The following is a 25,004-nucleotide window of genomic DNA, read 5'->3' on the forward strand; positions in this document are numbered from 1 at the left end:
GTCTTTTTTTTTTTCCTTTGCTCGAAACTAAAGAATAGAGGTAAGGGACGAACTTATAAGTAGGCAGAGGCGAAGAATATAAAGTATAAGAAAAGTTGAATAGTCATCGACTTAATTATCACCTCAAGCACGATCACAAAGCTATATAAACATGTTCTTAAAACTCCTTACTAAATCGAAAATTATTAAATAATATGTAATTTGGCAACTTGCCATCACTTGTTTTCAAATTAAATCGTGTTTTGAATTGTTCTTACAAACGATTTTATAGGTTGGTTAATTCGGAAGAGGAAACCTATTCAAAACATACCAATTAGTGCTAGATATATAGGGTAATTTGTTTTAGGAAATGGTATATGATGACAATGATCGAACAATTTGTACTAATTTAGATTTGAATACTTCAATAAATATCTTTCAAGAATGCAAATAAGGTTTGACGTGTAAGAAGTGTAATTCAGCATGAGACGGTTATCGCTAAGATCAACGAGCTGTTGGCCTAGTGGTAAAAGAGTGTTTAGTAGGCACTCGGTTCAATTTTCGTTGGGAGAGATTATTTACAATGTTTGAGTTTCCGGCAAAAAGATAAACCATATTTTTACCAATGAGTTGTTGGCTTAGTGGTAAAAGAGTGTTAGTAGGGAATAACTATTTACAATGGTTGAATTCCCGGAAAATAAGTGAAACTACCTTTTCTCGTACCAAAAAAAAAAGTAAAATGACAAACCATCAATTACAAACCCAATTCCATCAAACGGGAAAGAGACACACACTAACAAGAAAAAAGATACAGCAAACAGTCAAACATATACATTGCTTAATGTATTCTGCCAGACCACTGGCAAGTTCAATCAATGTTTTGAAGGATCAAGAACTTGACCCATGAACACAACCACTCCACTCTTGTCTTCTCTCACCGTGAACATAAATGGATGGTCAGCTATGAAATCTGGTTTTCTTGATTGACATGCTGAGCATGTCAGTAGGTCTGCAAAAGAAACCGCTGCAGCTTCAGTTCCCTCTTCATCCACCTCAATAAAAGCTTTATGAAGAATGCTTGAGATATATAGATTTTCAGCCATGGTAGGGAAATCAACTACCTTCACGAGTAAACGGTGAAGTCAACCCCATATCCTTCAAAACATCTGAAGCTTCAAATTCAAAAGAGAACTTAAACTTTGGAATACCAAAAGCACCCACCCTGGTGTGGAGCCAATTTTCTCAAGGAGAGCAGATAATCCTTCTTTATCATTAGGAAGATAAATATACGTAGAGAATTGACGCTGATCCTCTACATAAGGGAGGCGCAAAACTTGGAAACTATCAGTCTTCTAGGTATTGGTCCTTGCTATTGGTCATGTAAGGGACTTTCACAGAGGTGCCGTCAAGAAGCTTTATTATATCTCCTATATGCATCGAATTTTTTGCTCCAAGATCCTTTGAAATACACTGCATTTGCAAGCATGAGTGTGCTTCCACGGATAGTCTCAATAGATTCGTGTGAAAGAATCTGCTTGATGACTCCATTGGTGTGGACTTTAACCCATCTATCCACTTCATTTATCACTTCACCAGGCTTCAAAATTGTGGCAAATCGATCCACAAAAGACAAATCTCTTAGACAACAGAAACAAATACGACAAAATAGTACACAGGTAGAAAAATCCTCAAGATAACATTAACTGTAGAGTAAAATGACAAAATTATTCTAATCCTAAACCCTTACCTTAACCACATCTTTTAAACACTAAACCTCTAGTCACTAACACAAACTCAAATATTAAATAAAAAATCTTTTTAACTAACTAATGATATTTTAAATATTTTTGTGTGCTATTTTCAACAAAATTATGTTTTATTGTTATTGGAGGAATAAGTTTGATAGGTTGTTAATGCTCATCTAGGCTGTGCTAATGCTCATCTAGGCTGTGCTAATGCTCAAATTGGATTGATCACCTAGGTTGTGCTAATGCTCAAATTGGATTCATCTAGGTTGATGTTAGGGAGTTTCGTGAACCTATCAAACTTGTTCTTATTGCATATTTAGAATCTGAAATTCAACGGAAGTTAGTCTTTGTTGAATAATGTCTTGAATATGTTGGGCCTTAGTCTTTTGAGGCCCATTAGTGCTAGGATTTTCTGGGACACAACTATATATATCTTGTGCCTCCTCCTAGTTAGGAGCCGTAGAGAAACTATATCTGATCTTCTTGTAGACAGATCTCTGTAATTCCTCCATCAATAAAATCTATCTTTGCCCGTGGACGTAGCCGTTAAGGGTGAACCACGTTAACTCTTTGTGTCTTTCTTTATTGTCTATCCATCTGTTAATCTATATCTTCTCACATCCGTCACAACAAACTGGTATCAGAGCTTATGGTTGAATCTGGTGAGAAGATGTCTGGTATGAATATGAAGATCGACAAGTTTACTGAAATGAACAGTTTCAGTCTCTGGCAAATAAAGATGAAGGTGTTGCTGAAGCAACAAGGTCTTTGGGCACCGTTGTCAGGGAATAAAGTTGAACCTGCTACTGCTGAGATGGAGGTTACTGAAGAGAGGGCGTATTCAACAATTTTGTTGTATCTGGCAGATGAGATCATCGTCGAAGTTTCTAGTGTTGATGCTGCAGCTGATTTGTGGTCGAAGTTAGAGAGTCTATACATGACGAAGTCTCTAACAAAGAAGCTACTTCTGAAACAACGTCTTTTCGCTCTGAGGATGCAAGAAGGTACACAACTCCAAGATCATCTTGATAGTCTAAATTCCATCTTGTTGGATCTGAGGAATATTGATGTTAAGGTGGAAGATGAGGATGCGGCACTGATTTTGTTGGTATCACTACCAAACTCCTATGAGAACTTTGTTCAGTCATTGATGGGTTTTTCACTCTATTTTCTATATAATATCAAAAGAAAAATAGGGAGTAAGGATACAGTGAGTTTGGAGGAAGTCAGGTCAGCACTTCATAGCAGGGAATTGTGACACAAGGCATCTAGTTCTGGTAGAGACGACCAAGCTTCTGGGTTGTTTGTAGGTGGTGGAAAGAACTTTGGAAAAGTCAAGAAGTCGAAAGACAAAAAATCGTTTTCAAAGGGTCCTAAACCAATTGATATTTGCAATTACTGCAAAGAGAAAGGACATTGGAAATCTGATTGTCCTAAGAAGAAGAAGCAGACTGGTTCCGCTGCGGTAGCCGAGAATGAGGCTAAATCTGATGAAGATATTGCGCTGGTTGCTCATGGAAAAACACATCCTAGAAATGTGTGGGTCCTGGACACAGGCGCATCTTATCATATCTGTCCAAGGAGAGAATGGTTCTCAGAGTATGAGGCAGTGACTGATGGCAAGATCAAGATGGCGAATGACTTTGCTTGCGATATTGCAGGAATCGGTTCTATTAAGCTCAGGACACATGATGGTAGAGTCTGCACGTTGACTAGAGTTAGACATATTCCATCTATGTCCAAGAACTTGATCCCATATAGTCTTTTGGATAGCAGAGGTTTCAAGTATTCAGGTGGAGATGGAGTTCTGAGTGTCTACAGGGGTTCAGATGTGATTCTCAGAGGTTTCATTCATGGTACTTTGTATTTGGTGGAAGGTTTTACGGTTTCAAGTTCAGCAAATGTTGCATCTCCAGAGGTTCGCAAGGAAGATATGGACAAGTTGTGGCATATGAGGCTTGGACATATGGGCGAGCGTGGGATGCAGATTCTGTCGAAGCAGGATCTTCTTTGTGGTCATAAGACCAAGAGCCTTGAGTTCTGTGAGCATTGTGTGTTTGGGAAGCTGCACAAAAATAAGTTTCCTAAGCTTGTTCATAAAACAAAAGGCACGCAGGATTACATCCATTCAGATTGTTCGGGTCCCTCCAAGGTGGAGTCGCTGAAGGGTCACATGTATTTTGTGTCGATGAGTGATGACTATTCGAGGAAGATTTGGATAACATTCATGAAGCACAAAAGTGAAGCTTTCAACAGCTTCAAGGAGTGGAAGATACTGGTGGAGAATCAAACTGAGAAGAAGATTAAGAGGCTTCGTACTGATAATGGTCTGGAATTCTGTTCAACAGAGTTCAATCAGTGTATACACCACAGCAGAATGGTGTAGCAGAGAGAATGAACCAGACATTGCTGGAGAGAGCGAGGTGCATGCTTTCTAATGTTGGTTTAAATAAGAGGTTTTGGGTTGAGGCAGTGAATACGGCTTGTTATTTGAATAATCTGGGACCGCATACAGGGATCGAGTGTCGAATACCTAATGAGGTCTGGTCAGGCAGATCTGCTGATTATTCTATTCTGAGAGTCTTTGGTTGCACGGTTTACTATCATGTTAATGAAGAAAAGCTGGAACCAAGAGCGAAGAAGGGAGTGTTTATGGGCTACGGAGATGGTGTAAAGGGATACAGAGTTTGGTCTCCATCTGAGAAACGGGTTGTTATGAGCAGGAACGTTGTGTTTGATGAGAGTTATATGCTCAAAGTTTCAGCTGAGTCAATTTCAGAAGCAGAGCAGGAGGATGTTGACAAGCAGGTGGAGCTGCAGGAAGTGCAGTCGGACTACCCAGGATCGACCGATCCAATGTTAGGGAGCGATCGATCTACGCCAGACACAGGATTGGGCGATGGTAGAGATCTCCGATCGATGTCCGACAACACGAGATCGATCGATCCTCAGGAAAAGAGCGAGCGATCGACGTCTGATGAGCAGCCTGAATCTTCTAATTCTGGAAATCAACGTATTGGGTCTGAAAAATGCAGTATTGCTAAAGACAGACCAAGGAGAGTTGATGTTCGGCCACCAGAGAGATATCGGTTTGAAGATATGGTGGGTTATGCACTACAGGTTGCAGAGGAAGTGGACACTTACGAACCGTCTACTTACAGAGAAGCCATTTCAAGTTATGCGTCTGATAAATGGTTTGCTTCAATGGGAGATGAGATGAAATCTCATGAAAAGAATCAGACATGAGATCTGGTCACACTACCACCTGGGAGAAAAGTTGTGACTTGCAAGTGGATTTATAAGCTAAAAGAAGGTCAGTCACCAGAAGAGGGAGTCAAGTATAAATCTCGAGTTGTTGCTAGAGGTTTCAGTTAAAGAGAAGGCATGGATTACAATGAAATTTTCTCACCTGTGGTCAGACACACTTCTATCAGAGTGCTATTGGTGATAGTAGCACGTCAGGATCTGGAGTTGGAGGAACTTGATGTGAATACATCTTTTCTTCATGGAGATCTTGAGGAGTAGATCTATATGACTCAGCCTGAGGGTTTTCTGGTTCCTGGTAAGGAAGATCACGTGTGCAAGTTGAGAAAGTCGTTGTATGGACTTAAGCAGTCTCCTAGACAGTGGTACAAGAGGTTTGACAGCTATATGGTCAAGTTGGGCTACGACAGGAGTCCCTATGACTGTTGTATCTACATGAGCAAGGTGGAGGATGGGTCGTATATCTACCTGGTGCTGTATGTAGACGACATGTTGATAGCTGCCAAAAAGAAGTGTGATATTCAGAAACTGAAAGAGCTACTGAGTTCTGAGTTTAAGATGAAAGATTTGGGTGCTGCGAGGAAGATTCTAGGAATGGAAATCTTCAGGGATAGGAAGAAGAAGAAGTTTTTCTTGTCACAAAAGGCCTACATTGAGAAGGTCTTGACAAGATTTCAGATGCTTAATGCTAAGCCTATCGATACTCCATGTGCTGCAAATTTTCACCCTACCATGAGTGATGAAATGTCTGAAGGGGAAATCGATTATATGTCTCGAGTTCCTTATGCTAGCGCTGTAGGAAGTCTGTTGTATGCTATGGTCTGTACAAGGCCAGATCTTGCACATGCAGTCAGTGTTGTGAGTAGGTTCATGGTTCAGCCGCGAAAGGAGCACTGGATGGCTGTGAAGAGGATTTTCCGGTACCTTAAGGGTACATCTGATGTTGGACTTGTCTATGAAAACAAGGATCCAAGACTGGTTACTGGGTATTCTGATTCGGATTATGCAGGAGATGTGGACAGCAGGAGGTCTATAACTGGTTTTATATTTACTTTGGGTGGTTCTGTTGTGAGCTGGAAGGCGACTTTGCAGTCGACAGTGACGTTGTCTACAACTGAGGCAGAGTATATGTCGTTGACAGAACCTGCTAAGGAGGAAATATGGTTGAGAGGATTGGTCAGTGATCTTGGTCTTCATCATGATCAGGCTACTGTGTTCTGTGATAGCTGCTATCTGCTTAGCTAAGGATCAGGTTCATCATGAGAGAACCAAGCATATCGATGTAAGATACCATTTTCTGAGAGATGAGAAGAGGATTGAAGTGAAGAAGGTAGGAACAGCCGATAATCCTGCGGATATGTTCACTAAGCCGGTTCCTCATAGCAAGTTCAAGCATTGTCTTGATTTGCTGAACATCTTAAGCTGTTAAATCTGGCCCTGATGGGCGTTTGGCCCTCAGGGGCATCTGGCTCGAAGAGAGCATCTGGCTCTGAGGAGCATCTGGTCCGACGGGACATCTGACATCTGAGTTCGACGGAAAATCAGAGCAAAGAGAGAGTCTGGTACATCTGTATTCTGAGCACGAAAAAGTGTATTGTGGTACATCTGATTATGGAGGATTCAAGTCAAGGTGGAGATTTGTTGAATAATGCCTTGAATATGTTGGGCCTTAGTCTTTTGAGGCCCACTAGTGCTAGAGTTTTCTGGGACACAACTACATATATCTTGTACTTCCTCTAAACTTAGTTAATAGCCGTAGAGAAACTAGATCTGATCTTCTTGTAGACAGATCTCTGTAATTCCTCCATCAATAAAATCTCCCTTTGCCCGTGGACGTAACCGTTAGGGGTGAACCACGTTAAATCTCTGTGTCTTTATTTATTGTTTATCCATCTGTTAATCTAATCTCTATCTTGTCACATCCGTGACAACACTCTTTAAGATTCTAATATATAGGATTTAGTACTTCGGAAGTAGACTAGTGTAATTAAGTGATTTGAGTCCTAGGAACGTTCTTAATACATTCCCTGTTAAACAACCATATCATTTAATCTGTGTTTTCTGAGATTCCAGAGACCTGACTCTTTTAATTCATAAGTTTACTTCGTTCTTTGCTTCTTGCTTTTACATTCTTGCAACATGAAACTACAAACAAACCCATTTTGTCTTAACTCTACTCTCAAAGAGTCATCGTGTAACCTTGATACTTGTGGATTTGATCCATGAAATACTTCTGCTGCACTTGCAGTTTACTAGTGGTTAAAACCTGATTGTATCAAGAAGACAAGGTTGGAGCCGGCGGCAACGGTTGCGATGATATGCGTGGCTAGTTTCACCACGAAGTCGTTTTGCATCTCAGTTGAATATCCCAGCTCCATGTTGCCTTGTTTTGTTTTAGATGAAAGAAAGAATGGTTCTATGGAGGAGACGATTATAATTACATGTTTCAGAGTCGAGTATTAGAAACTTTGAACATGCGTCAACACTAATTCATTACCACAACACGATTACAAGGTAAACCCTATTTTAAAATTTTTCCTGAATTTTTTTTTTCTCTTTTTAAAGACTGGTTTAATCGGAAACTAAGAAACTAGAAAACAAAGACTAGGGTAGAAAGTCAACAATATAAAAGATTATACTATCATGCAGTCATACTTTTTTTTTCTTATAAATCGTTGTCCAACTGACGCAGAAAATTGAAAAAAAAAATATACATTAGACTAGCCACCGGCATCGAAAGCCAAGCTTTCCAGATGGGCTCACAGTAACCGTGCAAGTAACCTTGGGAAAGCATGATACCATGCAATTGGACAACGATTGTATATTTTTAAGAGAAATTGGGGCACATGTACATAACAAAAAAAGAAATAAAGTGTATATTCATTGCAACAATTAGGCTAGAGTATTCTGTGTATTTTATGTAATACTAGTGGTCGGTAGCGCGGAATGTTATCTTTATTATACTTTAAGTTAAGTTCTTGGAGGATTAAGAATTTGATTAAATCGTTTGTATGAAGCTATATGTTGAATGGTTGTTTTAAGATACACGTTCATCGTGTTTGACTAATTCATAACTATCTATTGTTTTCATTGTTTAAATGGGTATATGTTTTTGTTTTAAAAAGGGGTTTATGTTTTGTTTTGTATATAATTTTCGTAGCTGGTTTGCTTGTTTTTATAGTGTTATATATATCTTCATATCGCTATTGAGGGTGCCGTTGTTGGGTTTGTTTTTTTTTTCCTAAGAAAGAAGGGATCATATAAGTTATTGTGATTCCATTTCGTGATTTTGGAGAGTTTTGCTGTTAAACTGATTAGATTTGTTAACAGTACATGTAACTAACTTTCAATTAATTTACTTCCCACTTCTAGTGCTACCTGCAATTACTAAGTCAGTTGATTTTGTTAGAAGTGTAACTAAAGTTATGAAAGCTCTGTGCTAGTATGTATAGATGTCAATTTTAGACTCTATGTATTTTCAAAATGCTTGTTTGAAATATAATAAATATATATGACTCACTGGTTTTAAGCAAATTTAAATGATTAGACAATTGGGAGCAACATATGATTGTACTATTGTAGCATGTTTGTTAAGGATGTCTTGCTTCCAAGCCAAGATCGTATCATACAGACCATATTTTCACAAATATTTTCCCTTAATTGTTTCCATTAAATCAATTTCTCTTAACCACAAAAAAAAAGAATCAACTTCTCTCTTTTTTTTTTAACATAAATCATCTTTCTTCTGACTTTTAAAAACAAATGACACTTAAATTTTCTTGAATGCCTATGATTTTTTTATGTACTTGTGTTTTAATGCTTATGATTTTAAATAAATATGCAAGAGTGCATGGAAAGAGAAGAATCTTGTTACGTTTATATGTAAAACACAAGTACGTGTAATATTTATATACACGTAAGTTTTCACTTTTTTGTAACAACTACAATTCGAAAGAGAAGAAACACCCATCCTATTTTCCATGGATGAGAAATCAAAACAGAAACATTCATTGAAAGCTTCATGTTCTAGACTGCTGCATCAACCTCCCAAATATAGCAGCCGCAAAAGGAGCAAAATTTGAATCAGTAGTTAACGAAGACGCCATTTGATGAACCAAAACCTCCTTTTTCTTCTCCAAAACTAATATATGCCCACATGAACCATATCCAAAGTCACAGTGCTTGATCCAAGTGGTTATGCGTATATGTGGCCACCAGTACAGATGGAACCTATGCACTGTATTGCACCTGAACAACAACAACCAAGCCAAAGATCATCATAAGACATCTGAAAAAGCAGATATAAACGATTAGAAATGTAAATCAAACCCAATGTGTACCCTTTTTTTACCGGACAAGATGGGCAAACGAAAATCTTAAGTAAGCTCTATGCACATGGTTATCTCTTGTAACCTTATGACCACATTTCCTCCATCGATGCCCATCTTTGCAAAGTAATTCCACAACATAACACTATTTAGTTCTTATGCGTCCATAGCAAACATAAACATCAATACCACAAAACATCTACCAAGCTCGTGTCAGGAGTATCAGTAGGCACAAATACTGTTGAAACCTTTGCTTTGTTGAAGCTATCAATGACTGGTCTTTTGCCTGAAAGAAGCTGTTTTTTTTTCTGCTCATGTTGATGCAGCTGATGATGATCTTGGTTGCTGGAGTTGTTCTCTACTACTGACTCCATTAGGAAACCCTAAGAACTCCTATGGATCTTGTTTTATTTTCTTTTCTAGTTGTTTGAGCATACCTATTTCATGTCTACTTCGACTCTGAAGCTTCTCCAGATGATGATGTAATGCGTAGTAGTTCTCGTAGACTGTTGCTACATCTCTGTTAGCTTGTTCTTCTCTGAGTTAACTTTGTTAGCTCTTCCCTTAACTCACTTTGCGGTCTATTACCGTACCATTAAGATTAGAAAAAATTCACCTATCTACAATCGTATAATGTCTTATGTGCTTATTTTTCAGAGAAGATTGACCATTTTAAAAGTGAAACCTGCATTATTCTGGTGAATCATCTCTCCACATATGAGCAGCAAGAACTTTATTGGTGGTTGATGTGAAAACATTCATGTCCCCATAATGTTATATGGCATGTAAACACGTTTCTTACATTTATAAGAAGTCTCATCTGCCACTGCTAGCTCAACATGTTACCTGCATGACTTAATCCAAATCCGAAAGAGTTGTAAGATTTGGATGATGTGAGCCTAATGAAGCTAGGAGTTAATAAAAATTAAGAATGTAGGCAGTGTTAACCTGAGCACACCGATACTGTTGGAGTTATCACAGCCGATGCATGTAAACGACGATACTTCCCTATGAAGAGCACTTGGAGCAAGCAATGAAACACCACCCATTATCTGTATGAACACTCGCCACTTTCCCGGTGTAAAGGAACATTTCATTCCTGTTTTATAAATATGTTGCATTTAAACAAAATTCGTAAAGCTGCAAAGGTCTTAATCAATAAAACAAAATGGTGTACCTGAGGGATATATTGGCGATAGCATATTCGTAGCTCTACCTTTTCAAAACCATGAATGAACGAAGCATGTGCTGGGTTTGTGCCGGCATTAGACTCCAACCTAATGTACTGTGGTGTGAAATAATCTGGTAGAGCATACAAACAGCAGAATGGATTATGGAAGTATACGTACCTCTGAAAATAACTCTTGCCAGCTGTGTCTGCTTGTCAAAGTAGTAATGGGTGCTAAAGTTGGGTTCAGGAAAAACCGACCTGCATATGTAGTGTAGATCAGTTACAGACAGTTGTAGACATTTTTGATTGATATGTAAAGTTAAAAAAACATATAAGCAATTCTCTGAAAAAACCAGCAATCAAACATAATACATATAACTACCTCCAACCATTTTTTGGGTTTATGCTTCTTGCCACAATAATGTTTGGGTCTACGTCATAGCTCTAACACACTAAGCCAAACCAATATATCCATGCACATGTGTAATGTCTGAACTGATGTTAAATGTTTCATTTTTTTTAATGTGAGAACAGACGACAATTAAGAAAAAATTTGATATGGGAATGAGGCTGACCTTTGAATTTTAATGGTTGCAACACTGCCTTTTCTGTGTGCTTATTCGCTGAAGTGCTTTTGATCCCGGTCAACTCACCAATAATGTTTGCACAAAATATAAAAAAATCACAACATCTTCGCGGAATTTGAATTTTCTATTTTAGAAGCATAATCTTAGAGACCAACCAGGAAGATGAGAATTTGTGTTAGCCAAAGCAATCAGCTTCTTCTCATTGCGGAGCCGAAACAGCTCCAAATATATCAGACTGACCGGACCAGTAATCTCGGCAAAAGCGGCCTTATCATTGAACCTATGAAGCTGATTTTAAATCGGCACGATGAGGAAACTATTCCTGGTGTGAGGCTTTCTAATGATTCTAATGATGCCAGAAGGAGAAGCTGAAAAATCTGACAGACCGAGAACCTTTATTTATAGGTCTGGATTCGTCGTGTCTGAGGAAGGAAACAGAATATTGAATGAGGCATAGTGGGAGGACGAGTGGATCTTTGATTTTAACGCCGGTGTGAGTGTTGTTGAGTGAATGCCATATGACAGTTACGAACTTACGATGCCGCTTCATCGGAACCAAGAGATGGAACGTAATCGACTAAGGAGCAGTGAAGAGTCAAAGTTATTGGGGTTTTACTTGACACCATCATTATGGGCTTATAAACCCAAACCGTAAATAAATATATAGATTAAGAGCATTTTATAAGCCCAAACAGAAGTTATGACAGAGCCCATAATGGTTTCAGTAGATTTTTCAGTACGAAAAAATCGGTATTGTTGAAGGTTTATCGACGTGACACGTGTCACAATTAGCCCCTATGCTCTGGCTGTCGTGGAAGAAGGAGGAGAGAGACAAGTCTCCTTTATTATATAAGATTATTTGTTTTATCTTATGAACAATCTCAACTATTGATTTTCATATCTTTTGTTTCTTTTTCATTTTTTTTTTCCTTTGTCTTTTTTTTTTATTCCCCTCCAAATTTTATTGATGTATATCTTTTGGATCAAATTTAATTCAACCACATAATTATGTTAGTAAATATATAAATATTTTTGTACATATGGCATAACTTAAAAAATTTTAAACAGATTTTTAAACAATATCGGACAAAAGTTATACTATTCTATTCATTAAAATAAAATAATACATTTAATTAACGTATTTAAAACAATGGGGAATTAGGTGACATACACATAAGAAAATCAAAAATAAAGTTTCTAACCATAAGAATGTTTAGCTATGATATTATACATATTAATCTACAAAGCGACGAACATACCCTTATCTATGCGTGTGAAAAGAGTGATGTCGATGTGTCTTCTTCAATTGAAGAGATTTCTTTCACTTCAAACAAACTTTGAACACAGACGACACATCATAAAGGAAGAAAAGAGATAGAGGAATTTCAAAGAGAGACGATGAACGAGAAGGGTGAGGGTGTTCGAGAAGCTATTTAGGGTTCTTGTGGTGATTGGCTGTGGCGGTTGTATCTGTGGGTGATTATATATGCAAGGTGTTTGGTTCGTTGGGTTGGAGATAGTGATGAAGAAGCAGATGATAGATTGAATTAGGGAAGATGAACAGTAATGTTCTGTAACATATTCTATTCTATTTTATAATTATTATATAGTATGTTACAATTTTTTTCTTTCTCTTCGGCAAAGTGTATCTCCTTCGCCTTCTAATTCTTCTCTTTCACTACTCCATCAGCTCCATTGTCTTATTTTTCAGCACCGCCGCCACTAATAACCATCCCAGAATTAGATGGTGAGTTGCATTGGAGAAGAAAAACAATGCTCTTTGTTAATATGTTTTATTTTGAAGTGTTGTAACAAATATAGTAGAATATAAATTCGTGGTACTAAAGGTTGTATGCTATTGAAATGAATCCGACTTTTAGAGTTTTGTAGTAACAACAATTAATATATAATGAACCACCATTTTTTTCACGAACAATACATTTACATGAAGAATATACATAAGTTCTTGCGAAAATTATTGTTAATATTATAGCATACTATTCTATATAATCATAGAAGTATAGTCTAGTATAATATTTTTTCTTCACGTTTGTTTCTTATTTTTCATCCTTTTCCTCAACCTTTTCTTCACTCGTAGCTCTTTTTTTTTTCTGTTCTTCATTCATGTCAAGCGTTACATTGTCACCATTACTACTATTGATTGTTTCGGCACTGTCACTATCTTCTCTTCTTCCACCACAGTCACCAATCGTCATCTCTTCCTCCTCATGTATAGGTTCCTTTCCTACTCCCAACAACGTCATTTCATCTGCTACCTTACAACTGTGTCGATACTATAAAGAATATAGTACAATACATTTTTTTAGTTGCTTTCTCTTCAACACGTCCACGGGCTCTTTGAAGAATAGTAATATCATTTTATGAAGAACCTGTCACATCGATGAGGTTATACTGTAGAATGAACATATTCTTTATTTTAGTGTCTCTTATGTATATCTCACAAATTCACCCTTAAAACAATGTGTTACTAATACTTATAGTACTATTCTATTTACTTAAATAGTATAATTTTTTGGAGCTCCTTCCTTCCTTCTCCCTCCACCTCCTCCCTCCTCTTCTTCTTCTTCCTCCTCCCTCCTCCTCCTCCTCCTCAAATACACGCTACTTTTGTATATTTTTTCTATACTTTTATATACTATTTACTGAATATATATAGTACGGTATAATGCGTAACTTCTAATAATATGTTAGATGTACGTTGTAAAAAATGTGTCAAATTGTCCCATCAAATAGTGATTACTGTAGTATGGCTATATTCTTTATTTTATGTCATCTTATGTATACAACAAATTCTCTCTATTTTTAAAAACATTCTTGAAAATGACTACATACTAAATCGAAAATGTCAAAAAGAACAATATATTGAAACATAGACTAGACGTTAAGAAAATTATCTCAAAAATAGTATTGTAAAACTAAAAGAGAGAGAAAAAACAAAAACAAAGAGTTTGGAGGATTTCGTACTGCTTGAAATCAATTACTTTTTTGTATTATTTTTTTTGACGAATGTTAAATTTATTTAACAAAAAGAACTTTTCTACAACGAATGTGTCTAGTATCAAAATGTGTTTAAAGTGTAGTATAAGCTTTTAGAAGAATATATATGTCATCTTGATGCATACCATCTCGGCATTGCCTCCTCCTATCCCTTGCCTCCCACCATCTGAGTTGTAGAGATCCTATTTCTCACATACTTGTCAATATAACGACGTAGACTATCTCCGGTCTGTGGCTTTTCTCCATGCCTCCGACCATTCCGTTCCCGCCAGACATAGTACACTGTTATCTGGAAGGTATAGCAGAGCAGAAAGATATCTATTTTGTCTTGGCCTCCATCAACCAGCATCTGCAGTAATGTGGACCAGTCACACGAGTAGCGAGGTCCCAGCATGTTCGAAGTTTGTATTATTAGGACGGTGCTACCATTATTTATGAGAATTTTCTAGCTTGGGGAATGAAAAAAATTGAGTAGAAGCTGGAAGATGCGTTACATATGCATTGCATGACCCTAATATTTAGGATTACACCAAACACAGAAACTCAATAGATGTTCTCGGCATGCTCTCCTTATACAATGAAACATGTTGATACAGAAAAACCTCCTTTTAAAACAGGAACTGAAAAAACATCAACAAGAACAAGTGTTTATTGTCTCTAAGATATAGAATGTCTTCGGCCTTTACGCGTCATGGTTCGTCCTTGTGTGTGGCCAAAAGGGTTAAGCTTTCCAAGCTTCCGAGAAACGGAACTTATAAATGACTTTCTCCGTAATGGAGACTTAACCACCGAAGCAGTTGAAACCGAAGAACAATCCGAACAACTCTTCATTTCAAAATCTTTCTCCCTCTCCAGTTCCTTCAACGTCAGTTTCACTTTGAGCAACTCGAGCTTCAAGTCTTGGTTTTCCCGGTTTAGTTTGGATAGCTCATTGTTGTAGGAGCTTAGCGTAGGAGGAGGAGGACTTTCTGGTGCAATTGCGGTTGCGGCTACTGGAGAATCTGAATCACATAAAACTTGGCGGAGACTTTGTTGCTCTTGGTGCAGAACTTGAGCTACTATATGTACAGGGAGACGTTTGTTTTGTGCTACGTGAGCACAAGCTTCTTGCGATAGCTTTTGGCTGTTCATTAAGCTGCATATTTTCTTCTTCTCCACTTCACTTATATTTGGATGCACCTGCACAACAACAGTCAACAACATCAAAATCTGTAGAGCCTAGAGATCTCTCTTGTTTGGATCATCCTCTTTTAACCTACAGTACTGTACTGTCTTTGAATTTTTTAAGATATTCATTTAGAAATGTTGATGGTTTTAACTAAAACACTGCATTTCATTTTAACTGTTTTCCATCCAAATAGATAGCATTATAGATAGATAGCATTTGTAAGCTGAAAGTTTTAAATATTAAAAAATTAATTGATTGGTTTTCTTCCGATTAAAAAATAGCCGAGGAGTTTTATCACTAAAGACTTTTACTAATCAACAAAAACTTCAGTCTTGTAGCAAATTTATACCTTGAGGTACATGTCAATGGCTCGATATATGCCATCATCTTTTATCCTAGACTGCTCTGGAATGCATTCTGCTATGCCCATGAACTTCACCAAGTTTATGTTTCTATCAGAAGCGACTTCAGCAAGATAAGACTCCATGAGTTCACCAATATCAGTAGCAAAATCAACAGTGTTTCCTTCAACTTCAAACTCGAGATAGTTCATGAGGATGCGTTGAACAGTGTCCACATCAAACATAGTGTTGTCTCCATTGAACGAGGGAATCAATAGATCATCAAGCACGGCTTGTCTTAAATGTAATCCCATTCTCTTCTCCAAATCAAGCCTACAAGCCACTGTGGTTTCGAGGTACAACGCAGCTCTTAAAAGCATTGAAAGAAAGCTCACTGAAACTGCGTTTCTCCCCCTTGGAAGAAGGCTCACTATTGTTTCAAGAATCACTCTTTTCTCCTGTTCTTGTTCCATCTCAATCTTCTTGGCCCCTCTTCCAGATATCTCCTGCTAAAATTTCATTAATCTTTTTTCTATAATAGTAGTAAAATAAGATAAATACATTGTTATGTTAAAGAAAACCAAGAATCTCACCAACCCTCGAAGAGCTTTTTGAGCATATAGCATAAGCACTGGACCAAGTGTGTGTTGCTTAAACCCTCTAGCCATCATTGCTATCAAGACACGTTGAAACATATCAATCCTTAGAACAGATAAATCCTCAGCCCACAAGTCAACTACATCCTCCTTGTTTTGGCTCTCCTGACAAGTTGCATAAGCTATTGCATCTATGCACCGGCTCACAAGCTTCACTCTCTCAGCCATAGGAACCAAACCCTCAGATCTTTGTAGAACTTTAACTGAACTCGGTAAACTCTTGAGGATCACTTCGTTTAAGTAAACCTCAGTTGTCTCCACAAGGTTTGCAACAGAATGTTCCTCTGTCATGTCAAGATACTCTGCTGCGCAACGCAGCATGGCGATGTTTTCTGCGTTCATCTCTAAGTTTATTCCGTAGCAAGATTTGATGGCTAGGTCGAATGCTTCTGCACCTCCTGGAAAATCTGGGATCTTGATAACGGTGATGTTGGAATCGTTGCTTGACTCGGAAGTAAGTTTCTTTATAAACCCACATTTTGACAGAAGAATCTGCAGACATGACAGAGAGTGAGTGTTAAGAAAAGTGTATATCACTAGGAATCTACAAAAAAAATCACCTTATGGAGGGAAAAGGACGTGTCTCCTATGTGAACAGTGATATCACTTGGAATCTCTTGAGATGAAATCCTGCAACAAGTTGTGAGAGAAGAAAATAAACCAAGTGATTTACATATTTGATAACAAAAGAATAAGATGAAAATATAGGAAGAGAGTGATAAACCATTCACTAGTTCTCTCCATGGCTAAGGACAGAAGCTCCTTCCTCTTTGCGGACATTTAATGGTGTTCTGTTTCTTCTTGCTCAAGAAATAAACCATAGAACTACTTTAAAGACTCTTTTTCAGTGTAACTCATATATATAGAGAGATCATCTGAAGTTGGAATCGTTACACGTAAACAAAAGAGACGATTAAGAATAGGGATGATCCACCAAAAAGGTTTCCTCCTTTCCATTTTCGGTGATTCAGATCAAACTACGAAAATACCTATACTAGCCCTGTCAGTGAGGAGACAAAAGCGAGAGGCATGGAGGGTAGTTACGTAGTTAACAAGGAAGAGAGCTCAAGATTGAGAATTGAGACAGTTTTTGGAGTATGTGGCTCAAACTTCAAAGAGGTAGGGATACTTGTTTACATGAGACGTCTTTTCGTACTAATAAACTACAATAATAATAGGTCTCATATTTTTGTGACAAAAAAAAAAAAACTACAATAATAATAACAATACAAACAAAAATTCCTTGATCGATCACACCGCCAAATAATGAAACTGTGAAATACGATTATCATATTTTTTTTACCAACAAAAACATGTGGAATGACAAATCAAAAACCTCAAAGGTCAAACTATTGTTCACTAAGGTAACATCTGCAAGATGCAGAACGCTCTTTCTTTAGTCACATTCTAAATCTTTTATCTCGTTGCTCAACTTCAAAGGCAAATACTGCATCAGGGTTTCAAAGAGTCATCCCTGGTACATTTTTTATGCAAAATAAAAACTCTTCTAATTATTCTATCGGATTTAATCATGTTCCTAGATTAAGTAATATCGAGGCCGATTCTCTGGCTAAGAGAACTCATCTTGTAATATCAAACTCATCACTTTTGGCTGAGTAACATCAATTTTCTAGTGTCTGCTTCTTTCTCCAAGTTTCAAGGTTTTATATTTTGTCGACTTATCAATACTTCCAAAATGTTTTTGTCCATACAGCTTATAGAACATGTACAATGAATGAATCATGATTGAAGAAGAAAAGAGAGTGAGAATACAGATGTTGGATTTTTGTTTTCACAAAAAAGTTGGATTTTTGTGACAGAACATAAATCTTGTATATATCCTACAAGTTTTAATTACCAGATCTGTATATTTTTTGTTTGGTAATTGAATTTCTGATTGAGACACAACATGAATCTTTGCCATAAGCCTATAAATGGTGTCTTTTGTTCAATCACTTTCTTGAAATTTGACTAGTTATAGTAATAAATAACATTAAAGACGTCCACATTTAACAGATCAAAGATTTGAAAATCATGATGAAACCATTAAAAAAAAATATTACAGAAAACTGGTTTTTAACAGTCTGCGAGAACGTTTTGTTTTACATTATAGATGAATCGAAGATGGACCAGAAACAGCGACCGCTTTCTCGGTAAACCTCTGTCTTCATCTTCCTTGTTTCCCGCTTCTCGATTCCATGAGGCATGAGTCTTCCTCTTGATCGGTTCAGCTTTCGGAATAGCCGGTTTGAACCTGGTTTGTTCAGCTTTCTTACCTGGAAGAAACTCTACAGGAAGCTTCTCCATACCTTGGAAGGAGGGTAATGATTCTACCACCATTCGAACTCTTTGGTTTAGCTACTGTTTCACTCAGATTCTTCCTAGCTCTATGTAGATCACTCAAACCGCTAAACCATGTTTCCCCTCTACAACCTTAAAATTATGTTTTCTCACGAAAATATCGAACAAAATCATGTTTTTGGCCAAAACTGCTAAACATATTTTTGCATGAAATCATCAAAACATGTTTTTGTGTCAAAATAGCAAAATCATATTTTGACAATTTTTCTTCCAAAACCACAAAATTGTGTTTCTCACTAAAACATAAAGTCAAGTTTTTCGTTAGAACCATCAAAACATGTTTTTGCTGTCTAAATCGCAAATGTTTTTAATCAAAATAGTAAAAAATATGTTTTTCCTCCAAAACCAAAAATTGTGTTTCCTCCTAAAACCACAAATTCTATTTTTTTCATTAGAACCGTCGAAACATGTTTTTCTATCAAAATCGCAAAACCATATTTTTTTGTCAAAATCGTAAAAATATGTTTTTTCTCCAAAATCATAAAATTGTGTTTCCTCCTAAGACCACAAATTTGAATTTTTCATTAGAACCGCAAAATCATGTTTTCGCCAAAACCGCACAATCGTGTTTTTCCACAGAAAATATATTCGTGTTAACCAGTCAAAATCGAAAAATTATGTTTATCCTGCCAAAACTGTAAAATTGAATTTTTCTACCGAAACCACAAAATTGTGTTTTATCAAAATCTAAATAATATTTTATGCCTAACCTAAAATAGTAATAATATTTTAGTTTAATAACTATTTAAATTATAAAATTATTATTCAAGATTAGTTATTGAAATCATTTAATCATTAACTTAAAAAGTTATAGATTGCTACAATCCATTTGTCAAATGAGTAGGACTAATCTATAATCCATTTAAGCTTAACTTATTTGGATATGGATTGGCTTGGGTTAGTTTATTCATTTTGACATAATTTTGACTTATTTGGATGGATTAATTGGCATCTATGCCTCTACACGGACCCCTAATTAGACATCTTACACATGATATGACTTAAATAATTTTAATCCTGTTTTGACCCTACGCATCTATTACTGACTGCTACGATAACGTGTCTGCGCATGTCATAAGCTGTCTCCAATTCACTTCTCTCTCTCTCTCTCTCTCTCTCTCTCTCTCTCTCTCTCTCTCTCTCCCTCCCTCTCTCCCTCCCTCCCTCTCTCTCTCTCCCTCTCTCCCTCCCTCCCTCAGCTCTTCTTTTAATTTTATGTATGTTTCTTTCTGGTTTTTCCTAGTTTTCTCTCAGCTTCTTTTCTAATTATTTTTCATTTCATCTCTAACTTTTCTTTTCTCTCTTCTCAATTAAAAATAATATTTTATATTTCTTACCAAATGATTCAAACTAGGTATTAACATGTTTCCACTAATTATTTTTTATGGGTTTGATTGTTCTTTTTAAAACTATGATCTATTATTTTCTTGGGTTTTGTCTTTTAGATCCGTGTGTGCAAATCAGAGCTGAGATGTGTTTTGGTGCATAGGTCAAAGTCATGTCGGATCTCGAGTTGGAGCAATTGAGGAAGTCTTTTCCAAAGTTTTGAAACTGGTAAAGAGCAAAGCTTTTTTAAATTGGGTCATGATGTGTTGTAAGTGAAGTTTCAGCTAATACCTATATTAACAGGTAACACGTATTTTAAATGATACACCAATTATTAACAACTTACAATAACGATTGTTACATGCTAGATGTATTGTTTTACTCCATAACTTAAATTTTAGTAACTAACTTATCTGTTAATACATCAATTATTATATGTTTCAATTACTACCTATGTTAACAGCTAATACATATTTTAGATGATACATCAATTATTAACAACCTACAATAACGATTGTTACATGCTACATGTGTTTTTTTATTTGTTAACTTAATTTTTAGCAACGAACTTATATGTTACATGTAAAATTATATATTATATATCTGTTACTAATTACTAATACTGAATTTTAAAGAATGTATCACCTGACTTGGTAATCAAATAAGTATCTTAACAGATACTATAGTGTTAACTTTTTTACTTATATCATATTTCTATAAATATATGGTTGTATATCATACCAGAAAATAGTAATACATGATTTCTAACTATGAATCAAAGTCATATGAGAGTTACTAACTTTTATCATCAATAGAATTACTATCATGAATTTCGTCGGTCTTATCAAGATTTGGTGTTAAATCACTTTTGGTTTTCATTGGAATATCAAAAAATTGGCATCCAAAATTTTATGTATCTTGATTGAAAATGATAAATCAACAAATATATTCAAGGAAGAAAAAGAAATGAAGAAAAATGAACGAGGAGAATCAGAAAAAAAAAAGACAGAGGATGAGATTAAGAAGAAAGAGAAGGGATAGAATGGCAGGAAAAATAGACAGTCAGAATGAATTGTAGAGGGAAAGAGAATGTAAAAATGGTGTAAATGTCAAACCTAAACCAAATTATAAAAAAAGTTGTCTCTGTGTCAAGTTATAGGTAAGTCACTAATTTAGGTCTCTATTAAGAGTAACCGCCTAATTCTTCCAATTTGGATTGGCTTAGGTAAAAATTATATAATAGTAAACAAATTAATAAAGTTTAAATTAAAAATTAAAAATGTCATGTAATTTTAAATTAAAAAAATAAATAAAACTTTATCTATTAAAAACAGACAGAATAATATCATTATTGTTATATGATATAACAGTATTAAAAACTTGATTTTAAAAGTAATATGCTATTGGTTCTTGAGATATTACTATTTTCTGCCTGTTTTCGTAATCTATGATATGTTTCATTACTAAAGATTTAATAAAATTTCGAGTTAAAAAAAAAAAGTAATCTACTAAAACCTCGCTTTTTCATTTAATAACTTTTCTTTTAATTGGTTGCTCGAAATAAAAATAAAAACTTATCTTTGAATTGTTCAGGAAGAAAGGAGGTTGAGAGAAAGAGGCCCAGAGATATTACGATGATGATAATGAAGTACATAAACGGTTTCGAGGCCTTTTAGGGTTAAGCGAACACGCACCGTTTTAAACAAATTAGTATAATATTTCTTTTTAACTTTTCTTTCCATAATTGAGTCAGTGTATGCCACTAAAGGAGAGTAATCCAGCACGGGAGAGCGCACTGAATGATATATGCGCCCAATCACCTCCTCCTACGCATCTCTTGGACGCTTCCTCTTATTGTGCTGCGCCATCTTCATCTCGCGTGCGCCGTCGGCGCTTTCTCTTAACGGAAGCAGCTTCGATCCATATCCACTCGAAGAAGAGATCTCTCTTCCCACCGTGATGTCGAAAGCTCGTGTGTACACTGACGTGAACGTGATCCGTCCCAAAGAGTATTGGGATTACGAGTCTCTCAATGTTGAGTGGGGGTAAGATCCAAAGCTTTCTTCGTCTTTTTGCGGGATTGATACTAAAGTTTGAGCCTTTTTATGCCTCTGCTGATGTTTGATCTGTTTGAGGAGAAGTTGTTTGGTTTAGTTCTGTATATGAATTATGCTTTTGTTAAAAGGTTGAAGCTTTCTTCTTTTGTGTTTGGTTTCTTCAGAGAGCAAGATGATTACGAGGTAGTGAGGAAAGTGGGGAGAGGCAAATACAGTGAAGTTTTCGAGGGGATTAACATGAACAGCAACGAGAAATGTGTTATCAAGATTCTTAAGCCTGTCAAGAAGAAGAAGGTTAGTGTCTTACATTACTTAAAACTTAGATAGTTTCTTTTGCAGAGTGGCTTTTGTGAATTGTTATTTATGTGATCCCATCCTTTAACAGATTAGAAGAGAGATTAAGATACTTCAGAATCTCTGTGGAGGCCCAAATATTGTGAAGCTGCTCGATGTTGTCAGAGACCAACACTCAAAAACCCCAAGCTTGATATTTGAGTATGTTAACAGCACTGACTTTAAGGTTCTGTATCCTACTTTGACTGACTATGACATCCGATACTACATCTACGAGCTGCTGAAGGTAACTTTTGTGTAATCCCTTTTACCATTCAGTTACAACATATAAAGGTTAGTTATAACCTTGAAATTTGCAGGCATTGGACTACTGCCACTCGCAAGGTATAATGCACAGAGATGTCAAGCCACACAATGTCATGATCGACCATGAGCTGCGCAAACTTCGCCTTATAGATTGGGGTCTCGCTGAGTTTTATCATCCTGGAAAAGAGTATAACGTCCGTGTGGCCTCCAGGTTCTGTTATCTCTTTTTTTTTTTTTTTTTAATGTAAACATGTCACATTATACTGTCTTTATCAATAACTAAGCTCGATGAAATGTTACCTCTTCAATCAGGTACTTCAAGGGACCCGAACTTTTAGTGGATTTACAGGACTATGACTATTCCTTGGACATGTGGAGCCTCGGTTGCATGTTTGCTGGGATGGTGAGTACCTTTGCTACATTTATATGATTATCTGCACCATGTTTTCATCTGATTTACCTAATTATCTTCCCTTGTAGATATTCCGCAAGGAACCTTTCTTCTATGGCCATGACAACCAGGATCAGCTTGTCAAAATTGCCAAGGTAATTTAATTGTTTTTAGCAATGTGTATTATTGTGATTTTAGAGGGCGTCAAGTTGTTTTTTTTTCACATCTAAAGAGTATTTGTTTGACTCTTGACTCAGGTCCTTGGAACCGATGAATTGAATGCATATCTGAACAAGTATCAGTTAGAACTTGACGCTCAATTAGAGGCACTTGTTGGGAGGTAAGCAATAAGTCACGTATTCCCTAATATTATAATAGTAATGCCAATGATTAATACTTTCCTTGGGGATATTTCCATAGACATAGCAGGAAGCCTTGGTCCAAATTCATCAATGCTGACAATAGGCATTTGGTCTCACCTGAGGTAACACAGATCCATTTGACTTTTGCCACTGCTGCTTCCCCGAGCTCTCTAACTTGTTGTGTTTTCTTACATGTAGGCGATTGATTTCCTGGACAAGCTACTTCGGTATGATCATCAAGACAGGTTAACTGCAAAAGAAGCAATGGTATGTAACTGAACATTATTCAGCCGCTGATATTTCTTGGTCTGCTTATGATCAGAGAATCTTGTTTGTTTACATGGATATGATCATGAGAATGAGATTGATTAGTTCGGTTTGATACCTTTTGTGAATACGACAGGCTCATCCTTATTTCGCACAAGTCAAGGCAGCAGAGAGCAGCAGAATGAGAACTTAATAGGACGTCTCTGAGTGTGTATCTGAAACTGGTGGATTGTCCTCCCGATAAGTTGTTGTTATCTTTTAAAGAAGTGGTGTTAATGTTTAACTTTAAAAGTTTATCCGAGTATTTTCATCTATTTTCAATCTTCTGTAGAACTTCTATTGTTTAATCTTGATATTTATAAAAAGGAATCTAGTTTTTTTTACATCTGAAAATTTCCATTAAAATCAAATGATCAAGATATACAAAAATCATCAGTAAAGAAGATGCCAAGCATCAGACAACAACAACAAACTACTTACAAGGCTACAGCACAGAGGTTATAGCACTAGTGTGGCACAAAAAACTCCTTAAGCCAAAGAGGATTTAACCAATGGCCAAGCAATATTTAAGAACAAAGAAATATTTAAATTAAAGGGATTGCAAAGTTTGAAATTCTTATATAGTCCAATAATATATTTTCAAATATATCTAAAAATAAGAAAAGAAACTTTAATAGCACTCCATAAAATAAGAATTCCCCCCATAATATTGAAATTTGATAATTCATGATGGTTGGCACTGTTGAGCGAGAATTTCGTTCTAATGATGTTTGTATTACTGAGAATTGTATATGTAGTATAAATAACTATAATTCTAAGATATATTAAGATTTTCATAAAATTATAAATTTTTAAAAATAATTTGTTAACCTTTTGGTTATTAAGATTTTTAAAGTCATTTTTAGAATATATTTTATAGAAATAGCAATGCATATTTTTATTTAATATTTTGAAAGATATATACAAACATGCATAGTAGGTTACATTTTACAAAAAAAAAAACTAAATATAAATTATTTATAAAATTTGAATTTTCAAACTTTATAAAGTTCTTATATAAAGTATAAAATGAAAACAAACTAAAATATAACTCACCCTGGTTAAAATTTAGTAAAATTATAGAGTTATTTAGCACAATATAAATTATTAATTAATTTCAAAATTTATATATACTCTATTGAAATTATATTAATAATTTATTTTGTGCTATAAATACTCTATAATTTTAAATTTTAATTCGCGGTGAGTTATATTTTATTTTGTTTTCATTTTATAATTTGTATGACAACATCTGTTAAAAGTTTAAAGATGTGTTGATACTTCACTCAAAAAAAAATGTGTTGATACTTTGTATGAAACTATATCTACAAATATAGTTTG

The 25,004-nt window shown here is 35.9% G+C and overlaps 2 protein-coding genes and 1 long non-coding RNA gene across 11 annotated transcripts; 1 reads left to right on the plus strand and 2 right to left on the minus strand.

The window, feature by feature from the left end:
* Nucleotides 1-8,849: 8,849 nt before the first annotated feature.
* LOC106307585 lies at nt 8,850-11,722 on the minus strand. 8 transcript variants are annotated; one of them, XR_001263359.1, is made up of 8 exons: nt 11,066-11,709; nt 10,873-10,985; nt 10,669-10,748; nt 10,497-10,596; nt 10,268-10,418; nt 9,757-10,165; nt 9,332-9,436; nt 8,850-9,239 (listed from the first exon to the last, which is right to left on the minus strand). It is a non-coding gene; the product is annotated as an uncharacterized LOC106307585 (long non-coding RNA). The 8 variants fall into 8 exon arrangements; XR_001263354.1 differs by having other exon boundaries at nt 9,332-9,900; nt 10,005-10,165; nt 11,066-11,707; XR_001263356.1 differs by having other exon boundaries at nt 9,523-10,165; nt 11,066-11,707.
* A 2,857-nt stretch (nt 11,723-14,579) lies between these two features.
* Nucleotides 14,580-17,336, minus strand: LOC106310052 (BTB/POZ domain-containing protein At5g67385-like). Of its 2 annotated transcripts, none has more exons than XM_013747242.1 (5): nt 16,985-17,336; nt 16,821-16,890; nt 16,198-16,752; nt 15,613-16,113; nt 14,580-15,274 (listed from the first exon to the last, which is right to left on the minus strand). In XM_013747242.1, exons 1-5 carry the CDS (start codon nt 17,038-17,040, stop codon nt 14,753-14,755), a joined length of 1,704 nt encoding a protein of 567 aa, XP_013602696.1. In that variant the 5' UTR covers nt 17,041-17,336; the 3' UTR covers nt 14,580-14,752. The 2 variants fall into 2 exon arrangements, with proteins under 2 accessions (XP_013602696.1, XP_013602697.1); XM_013747243.1 differs by having other exon boundaries at nt 15,613-16,110; nt 16,985-17,334.
* A 2,755-nt stretch (nt 17,337-20,091) lies between these two features.
* LOC106312756 (casein kinase II subunit alpha-like) lies at nt 20,092-24,009 on the plus strand. The gene is made up of 12 exons (XM_013750393.1): nt 20,092-20,175; nt 21,541-21,595; nt 21,701-21,992; nt 22,169-22,298; nt 22,390-22,584; nt 22,658-22,815; nt 22,917-23,007; nt 23,085-23,150; nt 23,253-23,335; nt 23,416-23,479; nt 23,556-23,624; nt 23,761-24,009. The coding sequence occupies exons 3-12, from the start codon at nt 21,754-21,756 to the stop codon at nt 23,815-23,817; spliced, it is 1,152 nt and encodes a 383-aa protein (XP_013605847.1). The 5' UTR covers nt 20,092-20,175; nt 21,541-21,595; nt 21,701-21,753; the 3' UTR covers nt 23,818-24,009.
* The last annotated feature ends 995 nt before the right edge of the window (nt 24,010-25,004 follow it).

The sequence above is a fragment of the Brassica oleracea genome, chromosome C8 (assembly GCF_000695525.1).
Source record: "Brassica oleracea var. oleracea cultivar TO1000 chromosome C8, BOL, whole genome shotgun sequence".
Classification (NCBI taxonomy): domain Eukaryota; kingdom Viridiplantae; phylum Streptophyta; class Magnoliopsida; order Brassicales; family Brassicaceae; genus Brassica; species Brassica oleracea.